This window comes from Centruroides vittatus, unplaced genomic scaffold (assembly GCF_030686945.1).
Source record: "Centruroides vittatus isolate TY-2023 unplaced genomic scaffold, ASM3068694v2 contig_397, whole genome shotgun sequence".
Taxonomy (NCBI): Eukaryota; Metazoa; Arthropoda; class Arachnida; order Scorpiones; family Buthidae; genus Centruroides; species Centruroides vittatus.
Window position 1 is genome coordinate 1,093,600 of NW_027122212.1, and position 25,951 is coordinate 1,119,550.

Genomic DNA, 25,951 nt, shown 5'->3' on the forward strand with positions numbered 1-25,951 from the left:
TAATCCATTTTGGCCCAATTAAGCGGTTGCCCCAATTAAATGGAATTGACTGTATTTTAAACTGTTTTGATAAAACTTAAATATTTTTGTCGACAGCCGGCCTCGATTTATAATTTCCAGCCAAACCGACCCATTACCAGCAGCCCTAATGTCACCCCATCTTTCCTAAAACGGGACAGTTAGTACCAAGTGCAAAATATTGTCGCTCCAACTACACAAAAAAAAGTCCACCTTGACAGACGTCACTGTGTGTATGAGGCGTCACTTATTCTCTGCTTTGTAGACGCGAAAGTTCCCAATAAACAAATACTTAATTGTTAATATTGTAATTTTAAAAACAATTTCTGATGGAGTGAGATTTATTTAAGAGATTTGTTGTTGTGAGATTTAAGGATGTGTCATTGGCTAAAGTTTATAAAATGATAGTTGCAAATGACCTTCTCTCATATTATCCTCATATATCAACAGTTATTGAATTTTTTCTTTCACACCCAATGCAAACTGTTGTGTATGAAACAGTTTCAGAACAGGTTTCAGTGAGATGAAATTAACAAAAACTCTAATTAGAAACTGTCTTGATGTAAAAAATCTCCATAAATGGCTCCAAGATGAGAATTTGATTTTCATTCAGCGTTTGTGCCTGGTGTAAATCAAAACCAATAAGAATTGTTCAATAATGTATGATACTTGTGGGTTGTAACAATAGATTTATGGTTATAGTGGTAGTGCATTACAGTGTAATAATGTACAGTATCTGTGACAATAAACAAATGTTAAAACAATAATGTATTGTGAATTGTTCTGGGCAGCCTCACATTTGAGAAATGTTAGCTACAGTTTCTAAAATTTTGCTACAACTTTTTTGGTAAAATTAGTTAAAATGCTACAGAAAAATTTTTTCCAGCTTAAACCCTGAATATATATAAAATGAATGATATAATTAGGCTGCATGTGGTGATCAAAGGAGACTTAATAAAATGATAACTGATATATTAATCATGTTTCATTGCATATGTACTTTTAAATAAAATCTTATTTAAAACATTTATATATGTTTTAGCAGCAATATTCATCAAATAAGATCCAAATCATTGACTGATTTGAATGATTCTATTAAACCAAAATAATTTGAGACTTTCTCAGCTGTTTTGTCTAATTCTGTTTAGATAAAAAAACATTTGGAATGCTCAGATATATTTTGTATTATTTTTTAAATATGTAAGTTTAAATTTATATATCACTTACTTCATAACCAATAGGAGATTTTTTTGATTTAGAAAATTTTTCCAGTTCAAGCCAATCACCAGTTTCTGCTAAACAACCAACCTTCAACCACCAATATCTAGAATTAAAATGACATTATAAATAAATATATTATGCAGACATTAATAATAACTGATGTAGTCAACTCTTAAGAACATAAAAAAAAAAAAAAAATGACATATTAATACCTATATGTCATAAATATGTTTCAAAAAATTATTTAGATTACTATAATTATTTTTCATAATTAACATTATTAAGGGTTTTTTTGTCATTTTTATTTTTAATAACTAAAAATTAATGATTTTAAAATGTATTTATAAATAAATGATTAAAACACTAGAGTTTTAATAATTTACTTATATTTAAATACTTTAATTTTTATTCATTTATTCTTTTATATGTTTGACTTAATATATCATCATTTTAAAATATTTTCAATACAAGTAGATTAAATTTCCATTTTTGATTTTATTTACAAATTTCACTTATGTTTAACTAATTGAGATTGAGACTTTACAGTATTTTCATACTTTAACTTTGTTCTAAAATTTTAAAATACTGAATAGATTTTGAATATAGAGAAAAGTTGCTGTAAAAATATTAAATATTTAAAACTTAGTCTTTGAAGTAATTTATCTTTTGTTAATTAATTTCTTTTTATATTAGATGAGAAATTGAATGTTTTGTTGGTTAATGTTACCCTCAGTGCCAAGCTGGCGGTTCATCTCTGATTACAGCAAGAAAACAGTGGGACGCATGTTCTAACCTAACCTAACCTATTCTAATAAATTACCATAATTATTAGCAACCAAATTATTAGAATAGGTTAGGTTAGGTTAGGTTAGAAAGTGCATCCCACTGTTTCCTTGCTGGAATCAGAGACGAGCCGCCATATTGGCACCAAGGGTAACATTAACCGTTTTGTTTAATGACTTTAAAAGATTTTCAGATTCACTAAAAAATCTAAATATATTTAAATGTTTTAATAAATCTGATTTGCAAATAATGGCACTTTTTCAAGTTTTTTGAAGTCATCAAAGTACTGGTAATATGATTAAAAGAATGTCATATTATTGCTAAGCTGATAAATTTTCATTTATGTTTCTGAAATGATTCTAGGAACAGATTTTCTTTATTATTACAGTAATTTTATATAATTATATCAAACAACATGTAATGAATATGATTTTACTGATCATTGTGCTTAATATAATGGACAAAATTCATCACAATATTTGTTTATAAAATAAGAAGTATTAATCATCTTTTACTGCTTACAGATAATTGTTAATCATAGAACTTAACAATATTGATGGCAGTGATTTAAAGAAAAATGATTTCAAATAAGTTAAATATCATTTATATTTAATAATTAATTTAATATATATATAATTGCTATTTATTAAAATACATTAAATTTTAATGTGTTAATTTTCTTAACACATTAACTTACACAGTATGAAATATATTGATTTATGTGACCGGCTATTAATTTTTATTATCCTCTTGGTTGTTGATCATTGTAATAATGTATGTATTAGAATGAACGAAGGGGGAAAATAAGCACTATATTGGTACATCAAGTGATTGTAACTAATATACCCCTAGTCGATACTGTCTAGAGATATTTAGCAGTGCACAAATGCAACTAAATCTGGTATGGTAACATTTCAGGACATGTTAAAAGAATTCCTGTAAAAAAAATGAGTATTAAAACTTACCATTTTGACACTTTGGAATCATGTAACTTTTTGTTGTGGTGACAGTTAAAAAATACAATTTTATCAGAAATACATTGCAAATCCAGCAGCCTTAAAACACAGTATCATACTGCATATGAAAAGTATCACAGATGATCAATTACAATTAGCTGTTGAACATACTGTTCGTCATTTTCTAGATTTATATCTTCAGAATACGGACGCCAGTATTTCCTGCATCTCTAAGGTCTCTTTAGAGTAGGAGTATCATGTACAAATAAAATGTTTGTTGCTTGCAGCTACAAAAATGTCATAGTAATAAAGTTTGGTATTCTTTTATTCCTCTTTTACAAAAATGCCTTTTACATGTTCTGAAATGGCACCATACCAAATTGGTTTGCATTTAGACTACTAAACATTTTTCAGGATAGCACTAAACAGGAGTACTTTAATTATAGTTACCTGGCAGTGGCGTAACTACAGTTCTCCGAGCCCGGTACGGAACCAGATTTGTGGGCCCCCGAAAAAATTTTTCGGGTCTTTTTTCTTGTGATTTTGGGGCCCTCATGGGCCTATCACTTTCCAGGGGCCTGGTGCGGACCGCACCTACCACACCCCCTAGCTATGCCACTGTTACCTGGTATAGTTCTTGTCCTATATCTGGATATATAGCATAAACACTATCATTAACGCTTGGCTTTTGTAAATATATTTTTGTTTACTAGACAAAATTATTAATTTTTAAACTGAATAAGCAATACTAACCAAACCTCTAAATACTGAATCATTTTGGCTAACCTTAGTTAACTATTAATAATCAGGCATTTAAAGATTTGGTTACAGTACTTATATATATGCAGTATTGTTAATGTTTTATTCATTATCACAATATTAAGACAGATTAAAGTTATATTGATTAATGGATGTCTGTCTGATAATAACTGTTCATTTGTTGTTAATTCTACAAGTTACATAAAAAAATGATATATTCAAAATGAAATCAATAGTAACAATCTAAGAATATCTCATATTTATAATACTATTAATGAAATATTGATTGAACAAACTAATTACACAAATATTGATATCTAGTCGAAAGATATCAATACATAATTTTAACAAATGTGCTATATTTTGCTAATTGTAGAAATTATATAATATATAAAAAGTAATTGATAGTTTGCAACAACTTACACATGCCATGATGATTAATGACTTTGATGATACAAATGTTAATAGTATTATATGACTGTTGATTATATTTCCAAAAAATTTATTTCACAACAACAATTTATTGTTGACTGTTCTTATTTATTTTGCATGTAAACTGTTTAAACTTTTTGCTTTACATTTTTGAGTTATTATACAAGGGTTATTTCACAAGTCATAGCATTGATTCTTTAAAAAAAAAAAAATGCATTTCAGTGAAAAAATTTCAAAATATGCATATTAAAGGACATAATATATTCTATTAAATATACTAAATAACATTAGTCAGAGGATCAGTTATATATATAAAAGGTTTTAGGTTTGGAAAGCAAGAAATAATACGCACACTTCAAATGTATCATATTTCTTTATTCCATCACCTTAGTAGTAGTAATATTGAACAAAAAATTTTACACACACAAAGAACCTGCAAAGTATTCCCTGAGATTGTCAATCATTGACTGCCAATGATAAGGAAGGTGACAAATACCATCAGCTTAACTATTGACAAATCTTGCAATCTTGCACTTCATTGTATTGGAAATATTTTCTTGTGTACAAAAACATTTCTCATGCAATGGTTCTTTCACTTTGAATATAAAATATCCAAAGTGAAAGAGAAACTGGACCTTTTACTCTGCGATTGTGATTATTATGATAAAATCATAATAATCACAATCAGTAAGTGATTATTAAGGTAAATGGTCCAGTGACTAGGGGATGATTGATTCCTACCCCCACCATTGTAAAATAATTCTTGACACTATTTGCTTCATGAAATTATTGTGAAGAATTCTGGCATTGTGGAGCAGTTCAGAATGTTTACCCATAATTGCATGATTTAGACCAGTGGTGGTGAACCTATGACCCGCAGGTCAGACACGCAGGCTTTTTTAAATGACCCACATGCTGATTTTTATAAACTTATTTTTTATATCATAAAAGAGACAATCAAACATATTAAAAAAATGTCAAATTTATAAAAAAAACCAGTTTAAAGGCATTGGGGCATGCGCAAAAAAAGTAGTTTTTAACCATCCTCCCCTCCCCTTTCCAAATGACACCACTTAGTGACCAACAAGCTAGTACTAAAAAATTAATGAACATAATTTGACCCACTTCTCAAAAAGGTTTGCCATCACTGATATAGGCTATTCTGCAGGAAAGTCTTATAGCAAGATGCATTCACAGTCTGATTACATGGAACAAAATGATATAAAATAATCCCCATATATCATATGTGAAGATTCTTACAGCCTTAAAATGGGATGAATTTTGTCAAAACTTTGCATTATTGTGGCAATTCTGGATGTCATCACTCAGCAGAATGAGGTTTATGCTTCAATTCATAAGCCCTGACCCATGTTTCATCAATGGCAACAATCTTATTCAACAGTTAAACTTATCTAATGTTTTAAATAAGTCATATCTTTACTTTGTCAAATGAAAAATTCTCTTATGGATAGGATTAATAAGAATAAATACTGTATTTTACAGAATATAAGATGTACATCCATTTTAGCACAGAATACTTGGGAAAAAGTATTTAGTATATTAATTAATCTGTCCCTCATCATTGGCACTTAGCACCAATTTTTTTTTTACTGTATTCTGGTTAAAAAGAAAAAAAGTAAAATTAGAATGCACACTTTTCTTTATCAGATAATAAAAAAGGAGTTTAAAAAAGTCATTTACCATTAACATATTCTACATGAATACATACAAAAGCTGCTTAGCTACAGGAAAAAATAAATATTGTTTAATTAAACCTATTAAATTTTTATTCAAGAGTTGGGCTAGGAAGAGGTTTACAAAAGACAATTTGGAAAATTCATTAGCCTATGGAAAATTGCAACTTCACATATCAGATATAGGGTAATTTTTTAGACTTTTTGGACAAAAGTGTTGTCTTATATAACCAACGATGCCCAAACTGTGGCTAGCGAGACGCATGTGGCTATTCAAGAGCTTAATTGTGGCTCAACTAATAAATAAAAAATATTTGTTATTTTTTTTAAAATTTCAATACAAACATTACAAGTTCATAAACTTTCAACTAGCAAAGAGTAAATAAAAAAAATGTAATAAATATGTAAAAATTGTCAAAATAAATACATTATGATTCTGAAATTTTTATTTTTATACCAAGAACATTAGGTGCAGCTCCCAATATTTTCAGGTAGGTAACTAGAGCTCTTACAGCAAAAAGTCTGGAACTGCCTGTTATATACCATAAAATATGGTAAAAGGCAAGAATTATAGTAGTTAAAAAACAAGTTTACTACCAAAAAAAGTAAAGATTAGTCAGTAATAATTGAAAATGGAAATAGCAGAGATTTAATTTGATGTTTGACAATTACTAATCTGATTTCAGTAATAATGAAAATAATGATTAATTACATAAACTTACTTTAATGAGAAAACTAAAAGAAATATCTCGATAAATGAATAATTATAGATAAAATACATGTAAAAATAAATTAAAGGTGCCCTTTATGAAGAATAACACCTAAATATTTAGCCATTGTTTTTATAAACACAGTTATAATTATGATTATTATAATTTTAGAACACTCCATTTTTTGAAAGACATGAAAGCTCACTGATGTTAAAATTAATTTTCTCTAATGAAAATTGTACAAACTTGCTGGAAGAAGTAGAAAAAGCATTTATTCTTTGTTATGATTATGAATTTGAATATGTACAGTTATCTCTCATAAAATACAGTACTTCTACAACACAGTTTCACTCTAACACAGTTTGAAAATTGGGGATATCCCCATACAACACAACTTCCAGTTTCGTTCTGACACAGTTTAGGAAATCCTTTGTATACTTTCACAATTTTTAACTGTAAACTTAGTTATTTGATATTTTTTTTATTCAAGTAAGCACAAGTATTGTCTCAAATAAAAATCTGCCCATGGATTTTCAAATTATTCTGCACTTTTTTGTCAGGTTTACTTTAATGAAAACTGATAGGACAAGGAAGACAAAAATTGCACTAACTTTCCTATAAACTGTGTATTGTCATCATTGCGTTCAGACTTTAGCCTTTAAGATGTCACTGTGTTTTTATAGATTAATCTTCATATTTAATAAAATTTATTTAAACATTTTTAGATAAGTGCTATTAAATTTTTTTTTAACTATAGGTAAGCAATCATTCATAAAATGACAAATGAAATATGACAGTATCTCAGTACTTGAACACAAATTGTGGGAAAAGTTGCTTGGTACTCCTTGAGCAAATGCGATCGACTAGAACAAATTTTCGATTAATAACATTTTTATTTTGTCATCACATAAAAACTTTTTATGATAAAAATAAAAATGTGCAAGTGTTGCTGATACTTCTGATCAAGATCAATAAAAAAGCTATGATGATAATGATACTTTGTAAAAAGAAAATGCCCTGGTTTAACTAAAATTAATATTAAAGTGTAATACAGTACTTTTAATTGTAATTGTTAATTAATTATTGATTGGAAATAAATTATTGATTGTTTTAATAAACATATTTCTCTTAGTAACAAAAAGAATAGTATACACCTGCTAACTTCTGAAACCTAACTCAAGAAAAACAAAAGAAAGATTTTGGCCATGTTTTGCATTTATCCTTTGTTTCATATAGCATGGATTTGCATAACATCAAACTTCAGAACATAACTACTGTGTTACACAAGAAATACCCATATTTTAAAAATGAAAATGCATAAAACAATTTTGTTCTAAAAACTGAATTACTTTATTAGAATTAGTTTATATATAATCATGAAAGGAAAAAGAACAAACTATTCTGTTTAATGTTCATCTTTGGGGATATAAACTTTGAAACAATAAGAAACAGCAAAACAATTTATTGATACAAAGTTGTGTAAAATTGATTCAAAAAACTTATACCCATGAATATGAATGATAAACTGGAAAGTGGAAGTTTATGGATTTTACAAAGATTATACACCAACAAAATAAAATACTTTGTTACTTTTTGAAATTTTTTTATAAGAAAACAAAAGAAAGATTTTAGTATTGACATTTAAACATATCAAAATTGACTAATTAAATTTATACAGCATTAATAATTTGAACTAAAGGTAGGCAATTAAGTATCCATCTTGATAGTAACTTAATCATTTAATCACACTGTATGTATTTAGTATAGTAGTATATTTATCATAAAATACATGAACTCAGATAAGTGCCAATGAAATAGTTTTGAGTAGTATTGCCACCAGGCCAGGTTTAAATTCATGGTCCAGATTAATTATTAATTTGTCTGGTTTTCATAGAATGTAAAATTATGACAAAAAATAAATTTAAAAAATATTTGCGAGTATTTTGCAAATATTAGGTTTGCTCCAACACAAGTTCCTAACTAGTTTAAAACTGACATGCATATTGTTCGGTTCTTGGCTGTAAAATAACATTCATGCCTTGTACAATTTTAAATTCAAACCAATCAGGGATTTGTGTTTGAACACATCTATTGTAAAGCAAATGTGAGTTTCAGTTTACAAGTTTAAAATTTCTATTTTGATTATTTAAAATGACAACTCAAGAAATTGAAAACCCAAAAAAGAGGAAGTGAACTTGTAAATTTAATAAAGATTGGCTGACACAAAACAAATTTCAAAAATGGTTCTGACCTGTTCGAGAATCTGATGAAAAGGCTAAGTGTTGTGTTTGCAATACTATGTTTAATGTAGAGGGATGGTGTAAAAGCTGTGAAATCTCACATGGAAGCAAATTCTCATAAGCAAATAGTATCTTTACTTGCTCATAACTCCAATCTGACCCAATTATTTCAACAGAAAAGTTCTAAATTTGATGATCAGGTAACAGTAGCAGAATTGACACAAGTTTATCATCACACTAAAGTCACATCACAGTTATTTATCCATAGAATGTGGAAGTAAAGTTAGCAATTCCATATTTCCTGACTCAATGGTTTGTAAAAGTATAAGACTTAGGCATACAAAAATTGAATCTATTGTGCAAAATATATTAGCTCCATATGCTCTTGAATTAATTATATCTGTTGCAAAGCATTTGCCATTTAATGTTGCCACAGATGCTTCTAATAAAGGTAATAAAAAAATTATTTCCAATCGCCCCATTCGTTATTTTAATTTAATTGATGACAAGCAACCTATTGTGCATGCTTTGATAGATCTTAAACAAACATAAGGTGAAACTTCTGAAGAAATTTTTAATGTTATAAAATCAACAATTGAAAATATCACCTCATTTGGAGCTGACAATGCACCGGTCAATTTTGGATGTAAATCTTTGGTTTGTACGAAATTAAAAACAATTAACAATAATTTAATACAAGCTAATTGTAACTGTCATATTCTCTATAATACCGCTAAATATGCATTAAAAACAATGAAATTTGATGTGGAAAGTTTAGTATTAAAAGTCTACAGTGAATTTTCATCGAGTACCTGCAACATCAAAGAATTAAAAAATTGTTTTGATTTCCTGGAACAGTCATACTAAGAAACCTTGAAGCATATTTCTAATAGATGAGTAAGCTTATATAAAGCTATTAATAGGTTACTGAAAAATTGGCCTGCTATTGCCCTTTATTTTATAAATCAGGGAGAAGAAGAATGTAATCCTACAATCTGGACATTTGTGCAAGAACATGAAAATAGTATTAACGATGAAAAATCCTTAACAGAATTGATGTTATATTTCGTACATTCCCTTTTACATATTTTCCAAAAATATATATTAATTTTTGAAGGAGAAAACACTGACGTCACTGAATTACATACTGTTTTTACAGATCTTAAAAACAATATAGTGCAGAGAAAAGAACAGTGCTTTTACGGTTTTATAGTTAATCAGGCTCTTTTGCATTTTCCAGAGAATTAGAAAAAAATATTCAAACAAGAAGCTGATAAGGTGTATTCATGAGCATTGAAATATTTAAATGACTGCTATGATTTTGAAAATGCATATTTTATTTTAGTTCAAAAATTTAATTTAAAAAATATTGTTCCAACTATACAAGACTGCTGTGAACTTGATAAATATATAAACAAAATTGACTTCAAAGTAAAAGGTGACAATGTTTTTAATGAACTTTGTACAATAACGGAAAGAGTAGGAAATTAGGACAACAAATTAAAAGCAGAAAAAATAATTCACAGTTACGGGCATTTATATTAAAAAAAAGGAAATTTTCCAAACATTCAGAGGATAAATGAATTTATATTTAGCATTCCAATTTCTAACGTGTACATTGAAAGAGTGTACATCTTCAATGAATAACTTACAGTGGTATAAAAGAAATAGATTAAAACCAGAGAATGTTAAAGCTGAAATACTAATTTGCAGTAACATAAAAATTAAATGTAAAAATTTTTACGAAGAAGAAATAAGAAATAAAAAACTTCTAGCAGCAGCTAGGAGCAACCAAAAATATGCTTTTAAGGCAGTAAATAAAAAATAATGTAATGTAATATTTATTTTTATATAATTTTTCTTAATTATTTTCATGTAATTTATTATTATATATAATCATTACTCATATTATTTTTCAAATTTCTATATTTATAATATATATTGTATCTTTCATAACTTAAATTAAATTAATGTTAACGTTGGTATGTGTTATTATTTATTATTCTTACTTTTATCTATTATTTTTGCAATTAATATAGACATTGGACTGTTATTAATTATTTTTGAATATGCCACATGTGATTCTTGTATTACTTTAATAATATATCACGTACAGTACATGTTTACCTTCTAATAAAAAATATTTATTTTCTACTCACAATAAAAAACCTAATTTTTTTATTTCTAAGTATAACATCCTAATTTTAAAATGTCCCATCCCTCATCACCCAGCTGTCCCGTTGTGGGCCTGGCCGAACCCATAATGGGCTTGCTTAAAGAGGCCCTCTTAGTGCCCACAAGGCAAAAAAAATTTTAAAAAGTGGGGGAATCTGTCTGTGGGGAAGTGGGGGAGACTGTCAGGAAAACAATTTTGAAAAGGTGGCAACATAGTTTTGAGAAAAATGCAAAGTTTTTGAAATTACTTTCTAATTTTATTTCTATGTAATACAACCTAATGTTTTATCATAATTAAGTACAAATTCAGAGACACAGACTAAAACCTTTCACAGTGTTGTATACAATAAAGAACCAACTAACATTTTCGGCATTGGTGGAGGCCGAAAACGTTAGTTGGTTCTCTATCGTAACAACACTGTGAAAGGTTTTAGTCTGTGTCTCTGTGTTACGCACTACAGTGTTATTAGAAGTCGTTTAAGTGCAAATTATATGTAACTGAAATGCATTAATACAGTATTTGCATAAATGCAAAAATCAGTGCAGCAACAATAACAACAGAAGCAATTAGGAGTTATCATGTTTCATGCTAATTGTGATGTTGGTTATGTCCTGTGAGACAGGCGCAACATCTCTATCCTTGCAGAAAAATATTATGGTAACGTTTGTAGCATGAGCTAATGGAATATTCCATTGAAAAATATTCTCTGTTGGGATTATCCTTTTGGCTGTAATTGCTTTTGTATCATGGAAGCAAGGAAATGTGTTCATTGACAGCTGTATATAATCTTATAGTTGTTTTTCCTTAGATGAATTTGGTGTTTACCTCTTTTATCTGGTGATGTGAAAAAAATGAAGACTGAGATTGTAACAAGTCGTTCTACTCTGACACTTTTTAGGCCATGAAAGAAATGCATTTTTGCACATACAATTTCACTACATTTTGTACATGCTATTTCAGTTTGGTTTTGTCTGCTGGTAGGATTTTTTGTATATTTGCATGCAACAGTAGAAACCTCTATCAATCCTACAAAGTAAGCATTTTGATTACCACAGAAACTTTATTTCTGGAAAATGGTTTTTTTCATTGCTACATCATACCTCAAGACACACTGCACTCAAGGTCCTGTCTCCAATTAGCTGGCCTTTTCCCCTATATCACTACCATACCTACCACTACCTATAAAATAAACCAGAATCTTTCTTTCTCTTCATTATGTTGGATGAATTCATTTGAAATTCCATCTTTAAATTTAAAGGAAATGTGGAAGATTTATTAACATGAGAATTTATGTATGTATTTTTTTGGTATGTATGTATCAATTTGGCAATGCAATAAGTGTTATTCCTATTAAAGAAGCCAATATGCCTATCTTCAAAAAAGCTACTCATGATGTTAAAAATGTTATTAGGGCAGTGATATTCACAGTCGATACAGGATTTCTGGCCACCATAAGTTATCAAATGCTCCTTGGAAATCAATGGAAATTAGAACAAAGTGTTTACCATCTTTCTTGGCTTTTTCAATGTAATCAATGATCGAGGCCAGGGCTGTGATAGTTGACCTACAAGGAACAAAGCCATGTTGGTGGATGTTAATATAGTTATTCTTCATAAGGTGGTTGGTGATAAGTCTGTCCAGGATTTTACCCATGATTGGCAGAAATGAAATGGGTCTGTAGTCTCTGGGACTAGTGGGTGATTGTTCATTTATCTAGAGAGTATAGGACAAAGATAGGCAACATTTGGTACATGTGTCAAGCATGGCATGCCAATGATTTTTTTCAGCAGGCAATCCAGAGCTCATCTTAAAAAATAAATATCCAACATCTAGCTGAGTTGTACATTTTAATTTAATAAAATACAATTTTATTGAATGCAATAAAAAATAATCAAACTATCAACTGTTTTAGTAATAATAATAAAATGAAACAACCTATTTCTAAGACATCTATATCTGCAATAATATAGTGACTTACAAGTTTCATCTTGTTCAATTGCATCATTTACCAGGCAGCCAAACATTATCTTTATAATAATTTTATATATACTGTATACATATATATATTTTGTGTGTGTGTGTGTGTGTGTGTGTGTGTGTGTGCGCACATGTTTTAAAGTGTATGTATATATGGATTTTTGATTATTTGAAAAGGTTCTCTTAATACTTAATTAAAAGACATCGAATAATATACTCCCAAAAATTTTAGTTGACATAAGAGAAAATTTTGCATTATTGATCTGGTGATTTTGGCATGCACACTTAAGATTGCTTATCCCTAGTATTGGAAAATGCATCTAAAGGAAAGTTTTCTTCAAACAGCCATTTATATGATACAAGAACTAAATCAATTTATCTATAGAAATAATTTACAATTTGTTATGTACTGTATTTTTATGCTTTTCTTTAATGATAAAAATTCAATTTAATTCAAACTTACCATATAACATTTTGAAAACATTATATAGAAACAGCAAAAAGACTTTAGTAACAGATAGCTTCTTAAAAAACACTATATATAAATAAATGTACAGGAATACTTAATCAAAATAATAAACAGAGTGATGATGATCTCATCAACAAATTTATCTCATCTTCTCATAAACATAGTTGTTTGTAAAGATACAATAACTATTTGGATTTTAATTACATCTGATCTGTTAGAGAACAAACAAAATATTAAGTTTGACCAAATATTGTATCTTGTATTTACTCATTTACTACCAAATAATTCTGTTTTTAATAACTAAATCTATTTACTTATATACTAATCAAATGTTTTTAAGATTTGTATCAAAATAACTTTAAAATAATTTTAGAATTACAGCCTATTACATTTATTAGACATTACCATATTTTTAATGAAGAAATTATACACTTTTAAATGTCTGGAATAATATACTTTTAATTTGAAACTTTATTTATGCAACTTTTTTTTTTTGACAAATGACATTGTAAACATTCAAAACAGATGATACCAAACTACAAACATTTTAGCAGAAATAACATATGGATAAAATTATAAAAAATTAGATGCAAGAGAATTCTACTGTGTAATGCTTCCTATGAGCAAATAAACACATGAAATTCATCAGTGAATTTTGGGATGAATCTATCAGCAAATCCTGAAATATATCCAATAAAAATATCAGACATAGCATTATTTGCTGCCAGTCAGTTGACTGAAAACAAATGTTTTTCTTCATAAACAAAATACTCTGTCCAAGATATGCTGTACTGACATAATGACACCAACTCTGAACCCTTTAATTTTGTGTTTTTTATTGATTCCTCATGAAAAATCAAACTTAACCCATCTGATAAAATATACATCTTTCCATGCTGTTAATTAGTCACATAATATAGTCTTCAAAATATTGTGCATATAGAGATGTTATCTGGACAAATGAATCAGCAAATGCAACAATGTAACTACAATACTTGTGACATAAATGGATGGAAAAGGATACTGACTGATGAATTTTTTTATGAGAGAACAAATACATTGTCAGCTGCATAGTCAACTTCAATTTTTTTCATTATGGATAAGTCAGACTTAATGAATCAACCAGCATAAGAGAAAGGTAAGGACAATGCCGAATCCAAATTAACTGCTATATTATGTCAGTCAGACTAAATTCAAACCGGATTTCCATTATGACAGTTTATTACATTATTACTAACTAGAGAAAGAAAAACATAAAATAAAATGTGTCTTTGTAAAAAAAAATTCTCATGTTACATTGTCATCAGTAATAAAACAAGAATTCACTAATACAATCTAAAACCAATGTTTAAATTCATTATATAGAAGTATTCATTCTTTCATTCATTGAATTATTGAAAATATTTCAGAGCAAATAGTCTGTGATTTTAACAAATTTTAAGAAATTCTTATAACGTTTTTATGAAATTTACAAAGTACAGGATGCGCAAGATAATTTAACTAAATATTTTCTTATGTAATTCTAAATTTTAAGGCTTTTAAATCATCATCATTTGAGATGAGAAGATTTAGCAGATGATTATGAGCATTACTTTTCTTATGTTACGATTATTTTAAATGTGTGTATCAAAAAGCTTTTTTTATTAATATTTTCATCACTTGTAAATTGAATAAACAAAGTTAATTTCGTAATTGCATTGCAATAGAATTTTAGATATGCAAATAAGTTATACAAATATTTGCTTGATATAACTGTTCTGCAAGGTTAACGAACTTTCTAAAATGACATTTAAATGATTTGTAAAGAAAACCATATAAATCATTTAATTATCTGTTTACAGAAGTATCTCACAGACAAGTAAGCATTTTTATTTTGCCATTAATCACATTTTGTTTACATCAATAACAATTTATAATAATACAGTAAGGCCTCACTTAACCCTAGATCACAACTGACAGTAATATAACAAATATATGATGAAATATACTAGTTTTGATACAATTTCAGACACTTAATAATTCTTATAAAATATATTTGCAGCAATTAACACATTTGCATGATGTTCCTTACAGTGTATGTGGTTGCACTGGCTGCAATATGTAGTAGTAAAATAGTTTGTTTTTTTCAAATGCTAGATGTGACAAATTGTTATTTCATTTTCTGATGTTGAATTCTCTCTGGGAATAGCATATTTTTTCTGTAAAATATTTTCTATGAAGAGATGTGATTGTGTATGCAAGGTATGTGATTCTAGCCTTTCCTTTATCCATCGTTTGGTTAGCTTTTCACTTAGATGAATGAAGAAATCATTTCTCTTCATTTCCTTACCATGTCCAACATGTGATTGAATAAAATAAATGATATTTCTGCTTGGAATGCAACAAGATGATTGACTATCAGGTTGTGCAGAGCAGTAATGATTATTTTTTTCTCTAACAGTTATTTTTGGAGGAATAAGTATATATGGATTTTTCTGAAGCAGATAAGAGATTACAAACTAAAGAACAAAAAAGAATCTATATGAATTATGCCATATAAAGACAAAATTCACATACACGTGAAATATAAACATGACCATCCTTATTCTAGGAACTACATGTAGTCCCAAAGCTTCATAAAATCGATGACAACAGTTTCAATTATTCCACAAACAAAAACTATTCCAGAAATCTGCCCTTGTCATGACAATTCTGGCAACAGTGTAGGAAGGTACTAAAAACAACAGCAATATAGTGGAAAACAACAAGGAGAAAAATAAGAATTGACAAATTCATGTTGTAAAAATGACGATGTTTTGTGTTTTAGGGTTAATGTGATAGATAGGTTCTTGGAAACTGCAACCTCACAGAATCAGTTTTACCATTTATAAAGAAAATTCAACAATGCTAACTGTAATAATTACAAATGTGTTTGTATCTTTTCTCGGCTACATTATAACATAACAGTGTTAAGTAAGGACCCGCTGTATATTAACATAAAAATTTACAAAACTTGGCCCCAATATTCTCTGTAAGCTGTATGGATATATAGATACGCAGTAAATGAAATGTTATAGTGGATTTTGTTCCCAAATAGCATGGTTCATAACCATAACTGTCATTATTATTATGAACATTATTGAATATGGACACTTATGTGAATATTTTAAGTAATTAAACACATGCAATTAACTTTTTACATAAAGAAATCTATTTGTAATGTAAATTATAATGTTTGATTGTTTGAACCATTATACCAACCACATGCAAAACAACTGATATCATTAAACGATGATAAAAAAAATTACAATATTGCATAGTTTTCATATTTCAAGGATGGAAAATTTTGAGTATGAGGTTGTGAGTTTATGACAATGTCACAATGGCAAGCAGTGACATTTGATAATAGGGAAGCTATGTTTCCATAAAAATTATAAACAAATACTGGAAATGACAAAAATAAACAATTTATTTATTTTAATTCTAAAACAGATACATTGATATAAAACAAAGATATAAAAACTTGTTTATGAAAATAAAATCAAAACACCAAGAAAAAATTAGTTTAGAGGAATGAAATTCAGGCAAAGCATTTGTCTAGGTAACATATTTATTTGATTGAATTTTTAAGGTCACAGGCTAAAGTATGTGTGAGAAGATCCATTTCAAATGTGAAATGGTGGTACATTAAATAACTGCTATAGTCACCACAATTTCGAATGCAAGCATGCAAACGTGCATGCATGGTATCATACAGGTGCCTTATGTCATTCCGTGGGATAGAGTTCCATGTCTGTTGCACTTGGTTAGTCAAATCAGCAACAGTTAATGCTGGTTGTGGGTGATGCTGAATTTGTCATTCAATAATGTCCCATACATGCTCAATGGGAGAAAGATCTGGTGATCTTGCAGGCCAACATGTCGACACTCTGTAGAGCATGTTAGGTGACAGCAGCGGTATGAGAATGAGTGTTATCCTGTTAGAAAACACCTCCTTGAATATTGCTCATGAATGGCAGTAAAACCAGTTCAATCACCAGTCTGACACAAATTTGCTGTCAAGATGCTTGGGATAATGATGAGTGCTCCTGCTGTCATAGGAAATCGCTCCCCATACCATAACTCCTGGTGTAGGTCCAGTGTGTCTACATTGCAGACAGCTTGGTTCCAAGTGCTCACCTGGCATCCTTCTAACCAACATATGGCTATCACTGGCACCAAGACAGAAACAGCTCTCATCTGAGAACACAACAGATCTCTGTTCTGCCCTCCAATGAGCTCTTGTTCGACACCACTGAAGTTGCAGATGGCAGTGATTTGGAGTTAGTGGAATGAATGCCACAGGGTGTCTGGCTCGGAGCTGTCCCTCAAGTAATCGATTTGTTACAGTTTGCTAGGTCACTCTGTGCCAACAGAAGCTCTAATTTCTGCTGCAGATGCAGTACAATGCCCCACAGCCATGCGACGAATACAGCGGTCTTCCCTCTCAGTAATGGCCCATGTGTGGCCGGACCCAGGTCTTTTTGAGACAGCACCTTCCCGTGACCACAGCTGCCAACAATCATGCACAGTGGATACATCCCTGCCAAGTCTTTCTGCCAAAGGATTGGCGGATAGGATGGGAAGGTGGAGCAAGAAGGTGGATTTTCTTTCTGCAATAGTGCAGAAAGAAAATCCACCTTCTTGTAGCCCTATTACATGGCCTCGTTCAAACTCAGTAAGCTGCTGATACTGCCTTCTTCATTTCCTTAAAGGATTCTTGACTCAAACCTTAACTCACAATGTTCAATCCGGATGATAAATAATGCTCAACAAGTTTACATCGCGTATTTACAGCAAACATGATTTGCATGTTCATGGTGGTGCTACTTGCACCACTCTTCTTCATCTAGCATGAAATTTGAATAGACATCATCTTTCAGATATGAAAACACACCTACCAAGTTTCGTTTATCTAGCACAACTCTTTCTTGATGTTAGGATTTTATTTTCCACCAGCATAATTGTACAATATGTATTTATATTTTAGAAAATACAAGAGAAGCAGGGCTTCCACAGCTTCCATGGACTGCACACCACTGTAATGTGAGAACATTGTCATAAACTCACTCTCAGAGTGAGAGCGTGAGCCTAAAAGATACACACCACTTATGAGGTTTTGATAGTATGTACAATCTCATTAATGCAAAAATGTGGTTTTGACCCACTATTGAAGATGTGAGGTTTTGATCACCAATCAACAATATGTTAGTGTATTCAATTTAGTAACAATTATGACAAGCTCATGAACATTCTTTTAATAGAAATGGCAATTAAATGCAAAATGAAAATACTTTAACACAATCATGGGGTGATAGATGACTCAAGGGAGCAATATATTTATATATAAGAAATATATGCACTAAACAGATTAGTAGTCCAAAAAGTTTGGAAAACACTGTCATATACAAATACTCAATGGCTGTAGTAACTTTCAAGCAAAACTGATACATTAATGAAATTCTTAGTGGTATTATTTACATATTTGAGAAATAATTTGCAGAATAAATATGAGGATAAAAAGTAATTTTATTATTATTTTTAAAACAATTAAAGAAGACACAGTTGTAAGATCCCATTTCCAATTTTTAAGAATTTTTAAAAATTTTAATTGGACTAACTTTGTTTTTAAGGAACGTTTTAACATTAGATGGCTAAGTAGCCTAAAAAGGAAGGTCTGGTCATCTAAGAAGTTTGTTCTAGAACAAGAATAAAAAATGGTGATCGTCAAGGAGAATTTTTTTCCGGAATGACTGTCTTCTTTAATTGTTTTAAAAAGAATTTTAACATCTGACGAAACTTCAAAATATTATTTTAAAATTTTCTATAAATAAACAACAACTAACCCGTTATATATAAAGACCAACAACTGCCGAATTATCGGGCTAGCAAATAGCTATAGTTAATTAACTTAAATTATTAATATTACTATAGCCATTTGCTAGCCTGATAATTCGGCAGTTGTTGGTCTTTTAAATTTTCCTAATCATTTTACAATTCATACCCATTTAATGATTAAAAGTTCTGTTTAATAAATTTTGTCTTTCCTTACAAATGTTTAAAATTTAATTTAATCAACTATATATCCTATCCACCAACTAATGCCAAATATTATTGGGCTAGAAACAGCTATAATATTTAGCATAATTGGCAATGCATCTGCATGGTAAGCAGGAGTTGCAGGTTCGAGTCCCGCTCTGGGCCGATTCTTTTCTTCCAGTAGTTCTAAATTATTTAATTAAAATTTAATTATTAAATTTATCAAGAGATGGTACCTAACGCCTAACTCTAGTGCCAAATTGTCTTATAAATTATTAATTAATATTATAGCAGTTTCTAGCTCAATAATATTCAGCATCAGTTGGTGGATAGCTTTAAATATATCAGGTTTGATGACGTTTGTTTATTTCAACTATATATCCATTATTCATTATAATGATTTACCATGTTTTTGGTAACTTTTTTGTTTATAAAAAATTTTGAAGTTTGAAATCAAAAAATGTAGTGGTGGCTAATCAACATCTTCATAAGAAACAAATATTCCATCCTTAAGGAAATATGGCAGGTATGAAAATAAGTACTGAAAATTTAAGTTTGGTGAATATGAAAATAAGATATCTTCCAACCTAGTTATTCAACTAGCAAGTCTATCTACCTTCCTATTTTGATTGAATATAAAGATATGAGAATGAGCATCATCTTGATTCTTTAATTGCCTACTTTAAATTTTGTAAATGTTGCAGATGCAGCAAAATTTTCTTCTGGTGCAATTTTGCTTTTGAAAGAGACAAAGGATTTTTTCCTTTTTTAACAATCTGATGTTTCCATGACACATTAGAAAAATTTTATTACTTGACCACGGATTTGCATATACATTGTAACAAAATTCTCAAAGTATCACTATTGCCTATATGATATGACATACGTTACTTGACAACATAATTACCAAATACACACACACACAGACACAAATATATACAAATATAACTAATAAAAGAAACTTTATTGTTTATTTAATGCTTGTAAATGTTCTATTAGATCAAATATGCATTATTTAAATCATGATAAAACAAACTCACTTAATGTTAAAACATGCAATGTTTTATAGCAACCTAAATCTATAATAAAGATTGAAAGTATACTTAAGGAAAAATGAAATTTATGAAAATAAGTATATTTTATATCAGCTGTATTCATATTAATAGAATATATCACATGTGACAACTGATGATTGACAACAAATGACTGAACTCTTCTATTCTGACCAAATTATTTATGATATAGAACACAAAATGTGAGATTTAAACACAAAAATTTAGACATAATTAGATAAAATTTTTAAACACAAAAATTTAGATATAATTTCTAAATATTTTATAATCATAAGAATCAAAATTCGGTAGTTGTAATAAGAATTAAGTATATTCTAATATAATTATTATTATCAGAATATTCTAAATAAATAATAAATTATCAGAATTTAATATTCTAATAAATAAGTAAAAAGTAACATTTACATATTACTAATGTGTTTTTGTTCAAAAATAAAAAATATAAAATGCCAAGACAGAGGTAAAAGGTAAGACATACTATTTATTTTTAAAAACTAAGACAGTGATGCCTTAATGAAACAAATATATAAAAGGAATATATATCATTGTAAAACAAACCTTTTATCAGGTGTTTTAAAGTCCTTACATAAAGCTTCAGCTACTTTATATTCTTTCTGTTTCAATAATTTGATTATTGTTTGATGAACTGATAAATCCACATATTTTTGTGCAAATTTTACTTCTAATTTCTGTTGATATTTTACAAGCTGAATTTGTTCTTCTGTACACTAAAAATTAGTTAAAATATAATTATCATCATACAAAATGATAATAATTAAATCAATATATAATGGTAATAAATTTACTTTCACAGCAAAGTCATTTTTTGCTTTTTTGTAACTATCCAAGGCCAACTGTAATGTGGTGATTCTCTTATCAACATGCTAAATAAAATACGAAATTGTTGTTAATTCAGTTTTTATCAATTTTTCTTCATTACAAAATTTTAAATCTCCCACCTGATAACTTTCTAGAATGCGGCAATTACCTTCAGATGCAAAATCATCTTCTTGGTAATAAATGTTTCTTAACATCTCTAAATCTTGCTCTTTGCATAACTGAATAATTATATTTAATGTACTTAAAATAGTATTTTATAATTATTTAATAAAAGTTAATTATAAAATTAACCTTCAAAAACAGTGCATATGCAACACTGAAATTTCTAAGTGTCATGTGAAATTCTCCAGGATCCATAGATTCTTTTAGATGCAAAATAACATAATATACTGAAAAATAATATAAATATTTATTCATTTTCTTTTCAAATTATTTATAATTATTTTTTAATTTCACTTACTTAAATCACTTTCACCACTGTCTATAGCTTTACTCATTGCCTGAATATCTTGATTCAGTTTAATTAGTAATGGAACTTGTTCTGAAGCTCTAACTTCGTAATCTAATAACTAGTTAAATATAAATATGAATTTCAAAAATCTAAATGTCTATGAATGAAAATGAATTTTTTTAATAAAGGTGTGGACAAAGTTATAATTTACCCTTATAGCACATTTTGTGTTACCATATTCAATAGCTTTATTAGCAATCTCAGAGTAAGATATTCCAGAATCAAATCCAACTTTTTCAGCTATTTGACTAGCAACTTTATCTGGATCCAGTTGAGGTGGTTTAACCTACAATTTAATTATAAAATTTGATTATAAATAAACTTAAATTATAAAAAAAAAAGGAAACACTTTCTACCTTATAACATGCCCACTGAGCAAGAATACGATTAGAGCCTTCATTATCTGGAATTTTCAAATATTGACAAATTTTAATAGCTAAATAGTAGTGCCGTCTTAATACCAATCGATCTAAAAATACTGGAATAGTTAGAAATTTATATCTAAAAGGTAATTAAGGAAATATATTAGATATGTAATTTATAATTGCATCATTGTCAGATAATAAGGATACTGTGTATATGTAAGAGGAAGTCCAATTTCATGACTTCTTATAGCATTTAATACCCTTATTGTGCGACACATTTGTACAAATTCCTCAGGATTCATATTTGGAATAAAACTTTTTCCAAATGAGGCAGCCTGTAATTTTAAATGTATTTATTGGTATGTTAAAAAATTATTTCAAATATTAAAAGTTGTTCATAAAATAAATTTAAATCTAATGTATTATGAATTAAAATTACTATAATATTACATATGCTTTTTAATATACTTATAACAATAAATATAATAGAAAAACTAAAAATAATGTATTTAAAATTAATATTTTCACCAGAATTAAATGTTTTACTTATATTTAATACAGGCTTGTGGAATTTGTTCTGAATACCTAATAAACTGAACATTCCAAAATCATTATCATAAGACTTTATAATAATATATATATAATAGAAATATATTATATAGACTTTATAATAATATATAATAGAAATATATTTTATATATATATACAGTGGAGCATCGATTATCCGAACACCAATCAACCGAAACATTGGTTAACCGAAAGGGTTCCAGTCAGACTGTGTTGAGATGTGTCTTGTGCTGAATCAAACGTTTTTGATACTAGATTAACTCTAAAGTATAATTTTTTTTGTTTTTATATTTTTCAATATATTTATTTTGTTTGTAAAAAATAAAGAAATAATTTTTAACGATACAATAGCCAAGATTATTATTATAAAAATTTTCGTTAGGCTTAACATCGATGAAAATTCAACACGAAGCAACACGCAACAAAAAAAAATTTCAACATGGGATATACTAATATACTATAGTAATAATGCATTTTTTCATACATAATCGGTTATCTGAAAAATCGATTTTCTGAACAACCCCAGTCCCCAATTAATTTGAATAATCGATGCTCTACTGTATATATAAATGAATAAATAAAAACTTATATACAATATATAACTTTTTTATACAACAGTTATATACAACATATAACTTTTTTATTTATTCATTCATTTCTCATTAATTCATTAATACATAATATAAATTAAAGTTATTACCAAATAACTTTATAAAAATAAGTAATTGTTTAAAATAAAATAATGAATAGAATATGTTTTCAAAACAATTATGGATATAAAATATATTACTAAAAATAAAAGTAGAAAATAAATGATGATTAAATAAAAACAATGATCATCATCCAATGTACATCAAAGAGTTACAAGACAAAGATGAAATTTAAAAGAAGTGAAACAAAAAAATTATTATAATGAATAAATAACATATCATAAGAATGACTATGTTGCTCTATAATTAAATATATAATGTATAGTTATACAAACAGTTTACTTGATATATTTCCAGAGAGAATATTCCAATCTATAAATTTACACTATATTTTTACCAATAATTACCTTAAATATGATGCTGGCTATATTAAAATATGTATTTTCTAGTTTTGATAAAATTTAAATGCAAAACTTCAAAATATAAAATCAAAAATGAAAAATATTTGGATTTGGATTGTAAACAATAAGGTATAGATTATTATTTTTTATTTCATATATTTCTTACACCAAAAGAATATTTCTAAAGTGTTTAATATACTTTTTCCCAGACATTAATTTTTTTTAAAATTACATACACCTTTTATCTTAAAGATCATTTAATAACTTAACTAATAATAACAGAACTAAGATATTACAATTTAAATTCTGTAAAATTTCTAAAAGTTTGAATTTCTATAATATATGACATATAATTTGAATATTACCCTTAACAGTTGCTTTTGTTTCATGACAGTAGATTCATGACCGGCAGCTTCTATGCACTGTTTTACAGCTAATTCTAATTGACCTTTTTCACGAATCATTCTTAAATATTCGTCAGCTTTATGGCTTCTTTTCTATATTAAAAATATACATTTTTATTAAATTGTTTTAGCAAACAAAACTTTTAATTTTGAATTTTTTATTCAGAGTAAAGCTGAATATTATGACATACAAATTTAAAATAAAATTTATACATAAGGATGAGTAAACAGAATGATTTCAATTTACATTAATAATGTCATAATCAGAAGTAAAGTAAATTATGGCAAAAATAACATAACAAAAAGTTTTGTTTATGGCTCTGCCCATTTGGTCTATGGCTGCACCTTCCTTTTTAGATAAGATTGCTAGAGTTCTTGATAAAATTTATTTATCTTTTAATAAATTATGCAACTTACACTTACCATATACTCACAAAATCCCAGTACTTCTAGGATTAGGTTAGTTTTCCTTGGTTTTTCTGAGTATCAAATATTTTGATCACTTACTTTAGTTAAATTCACAAAATGACACCTTCTACTTATAGCCGAGATAATTTTTATTGAGAAAAACAAACGTTTTCGGCTTACTCAATAAGCCATCCTCAGGTTATAACTTTCGAAAAAAAGGAACATTGTAGTTCCATTAATAGAATACAATTGTTTGAAAAAATTCAAAACATTGGCAACGGACAAAAAGGAAGAACTTGGTAATATAAATAAATAAATATACAAGAATTTATATTAACAGAGTTCTTCCTTTTTGTCCGTTGCCAATGTTTTGAATTTTTTCAAACAATTGTATTCTATTAATGGAACGACAATGTTCCTTTTTTTCGAAAGTTATAACCTGAGGATGGCTTATTGAGTAAGCCGAAAACGTTTGTTTTTCTCAATAAAAATTATCTCAGCTATAAGTAGAAGGTGTCATTTTGTGAATTTAACTAATTATTGGCTGAGCTAGTATATGCTTTATGTCACTTACTTTATTTAAAATTTTTTAATTGCTTCATTATTGTGATTGGCTTTTTTTATGTATTCTACCAAAACACCATTCCATGTTTTTCTTTCAGTGTATCTCAAAGGCCCCCTTTTTCAAATCGTATTTTTTAAAATTTAAATAATTTTGAAAATTTTTTATTTCTTAATTTTTCTTGTTTTAAATTAAAATGTAAAAATCCATTATATAATTTTTAATTTTATGTAATTTGTTATTTTTTGTTTTTAAGTATATTTGTTAATTGTTCGGAAGTGGATATCAAGTGTCCTTTGAGACTTTTCTATTTATTTGTAGAAATAAATAAAGTTTTCTATAATTAAGATTATTTCTAGCTTATCAAAAATCTCTACAAAATAAACAGAATAAAATAATTACAGACTTAAAATTAATAAATTACCATTTAAAGACTTTTAAATAATATGGCAAACATAAGCAAATGTTTTATTATAATTAGCACTTTTTAATTTGAATAAATATTTATAACACAAAATTTATAAAAAGTTTGGCATTATACCATTTTGTACTGTCTAATATCAAAGTCGATATTAGTTATACAAAATATAATACAATTCAATAAAATGAATTAATGTGAACAACTCTTAATAGAGCTTTGTCTGAAAACAATTAATGACAATTGGTCACCCCCAGCAG

The 25,951-nt window shown here is 28.0% G+C and overlaps 1 protein-coding gene across 2 annotated transcripts in view; it reads right to left on the reverse strand.

Annotated features, from left to right (window-relative positions):
• The window catches only part of Vps16A (vacuolar protein sorting 16), a 69,073-nt gene that overhangs the window by 19,914 nt on the left and 23,208 nt on the right, over positions 1 to 25,951 (reverse strand). For both annotated transcript variants that reach the window (XM_067271384.1, XM_067271385.1), the window contains 10 exons: positions 24,265 to 24,396; positions 22,489 to 22,616; positions 22,273 to 22,417; positions 22,068 to 22,202; positions 21,866 to 21,974; positions 21,697 to 21,794; positions 21,525 to 21,623; positions 21,372 to 21,449; positions 21,124 to 21,293; positions 1,246 to 1,342 (listed from right to left, as the gene is read on the reverse strand). In XM_067271384.1, coding sequence (XP_067127485.1) covers positions 1,246 to 1,342; positions 21,124 to 21,293; positions 21,372 to 21,449; positions 21,525 to 21,623; positions 21,697 to 21,794; positions 21,866 to 21,974; positions 22,068 to 22,202; positions 22,273 to 22,417; positions 22,489 to 22,616; positions 24,265 to 24,396 — 1,191 coding nt within the window. The remainder of the gene's footprint in view (positions 1 to 1,245; positions 1,343 to 21,123; positions 21,294 to 21,371; positions 21,450 to 21,524; positions 21,624 to 21,696; positions 21,795 to 21,865; positions 21,975 to 22,067; positions 22,203 to 22,272; positions 22,418 to 22,488; positions 22,617 to 24,264; positions 24,397 to 25,951) is intronic.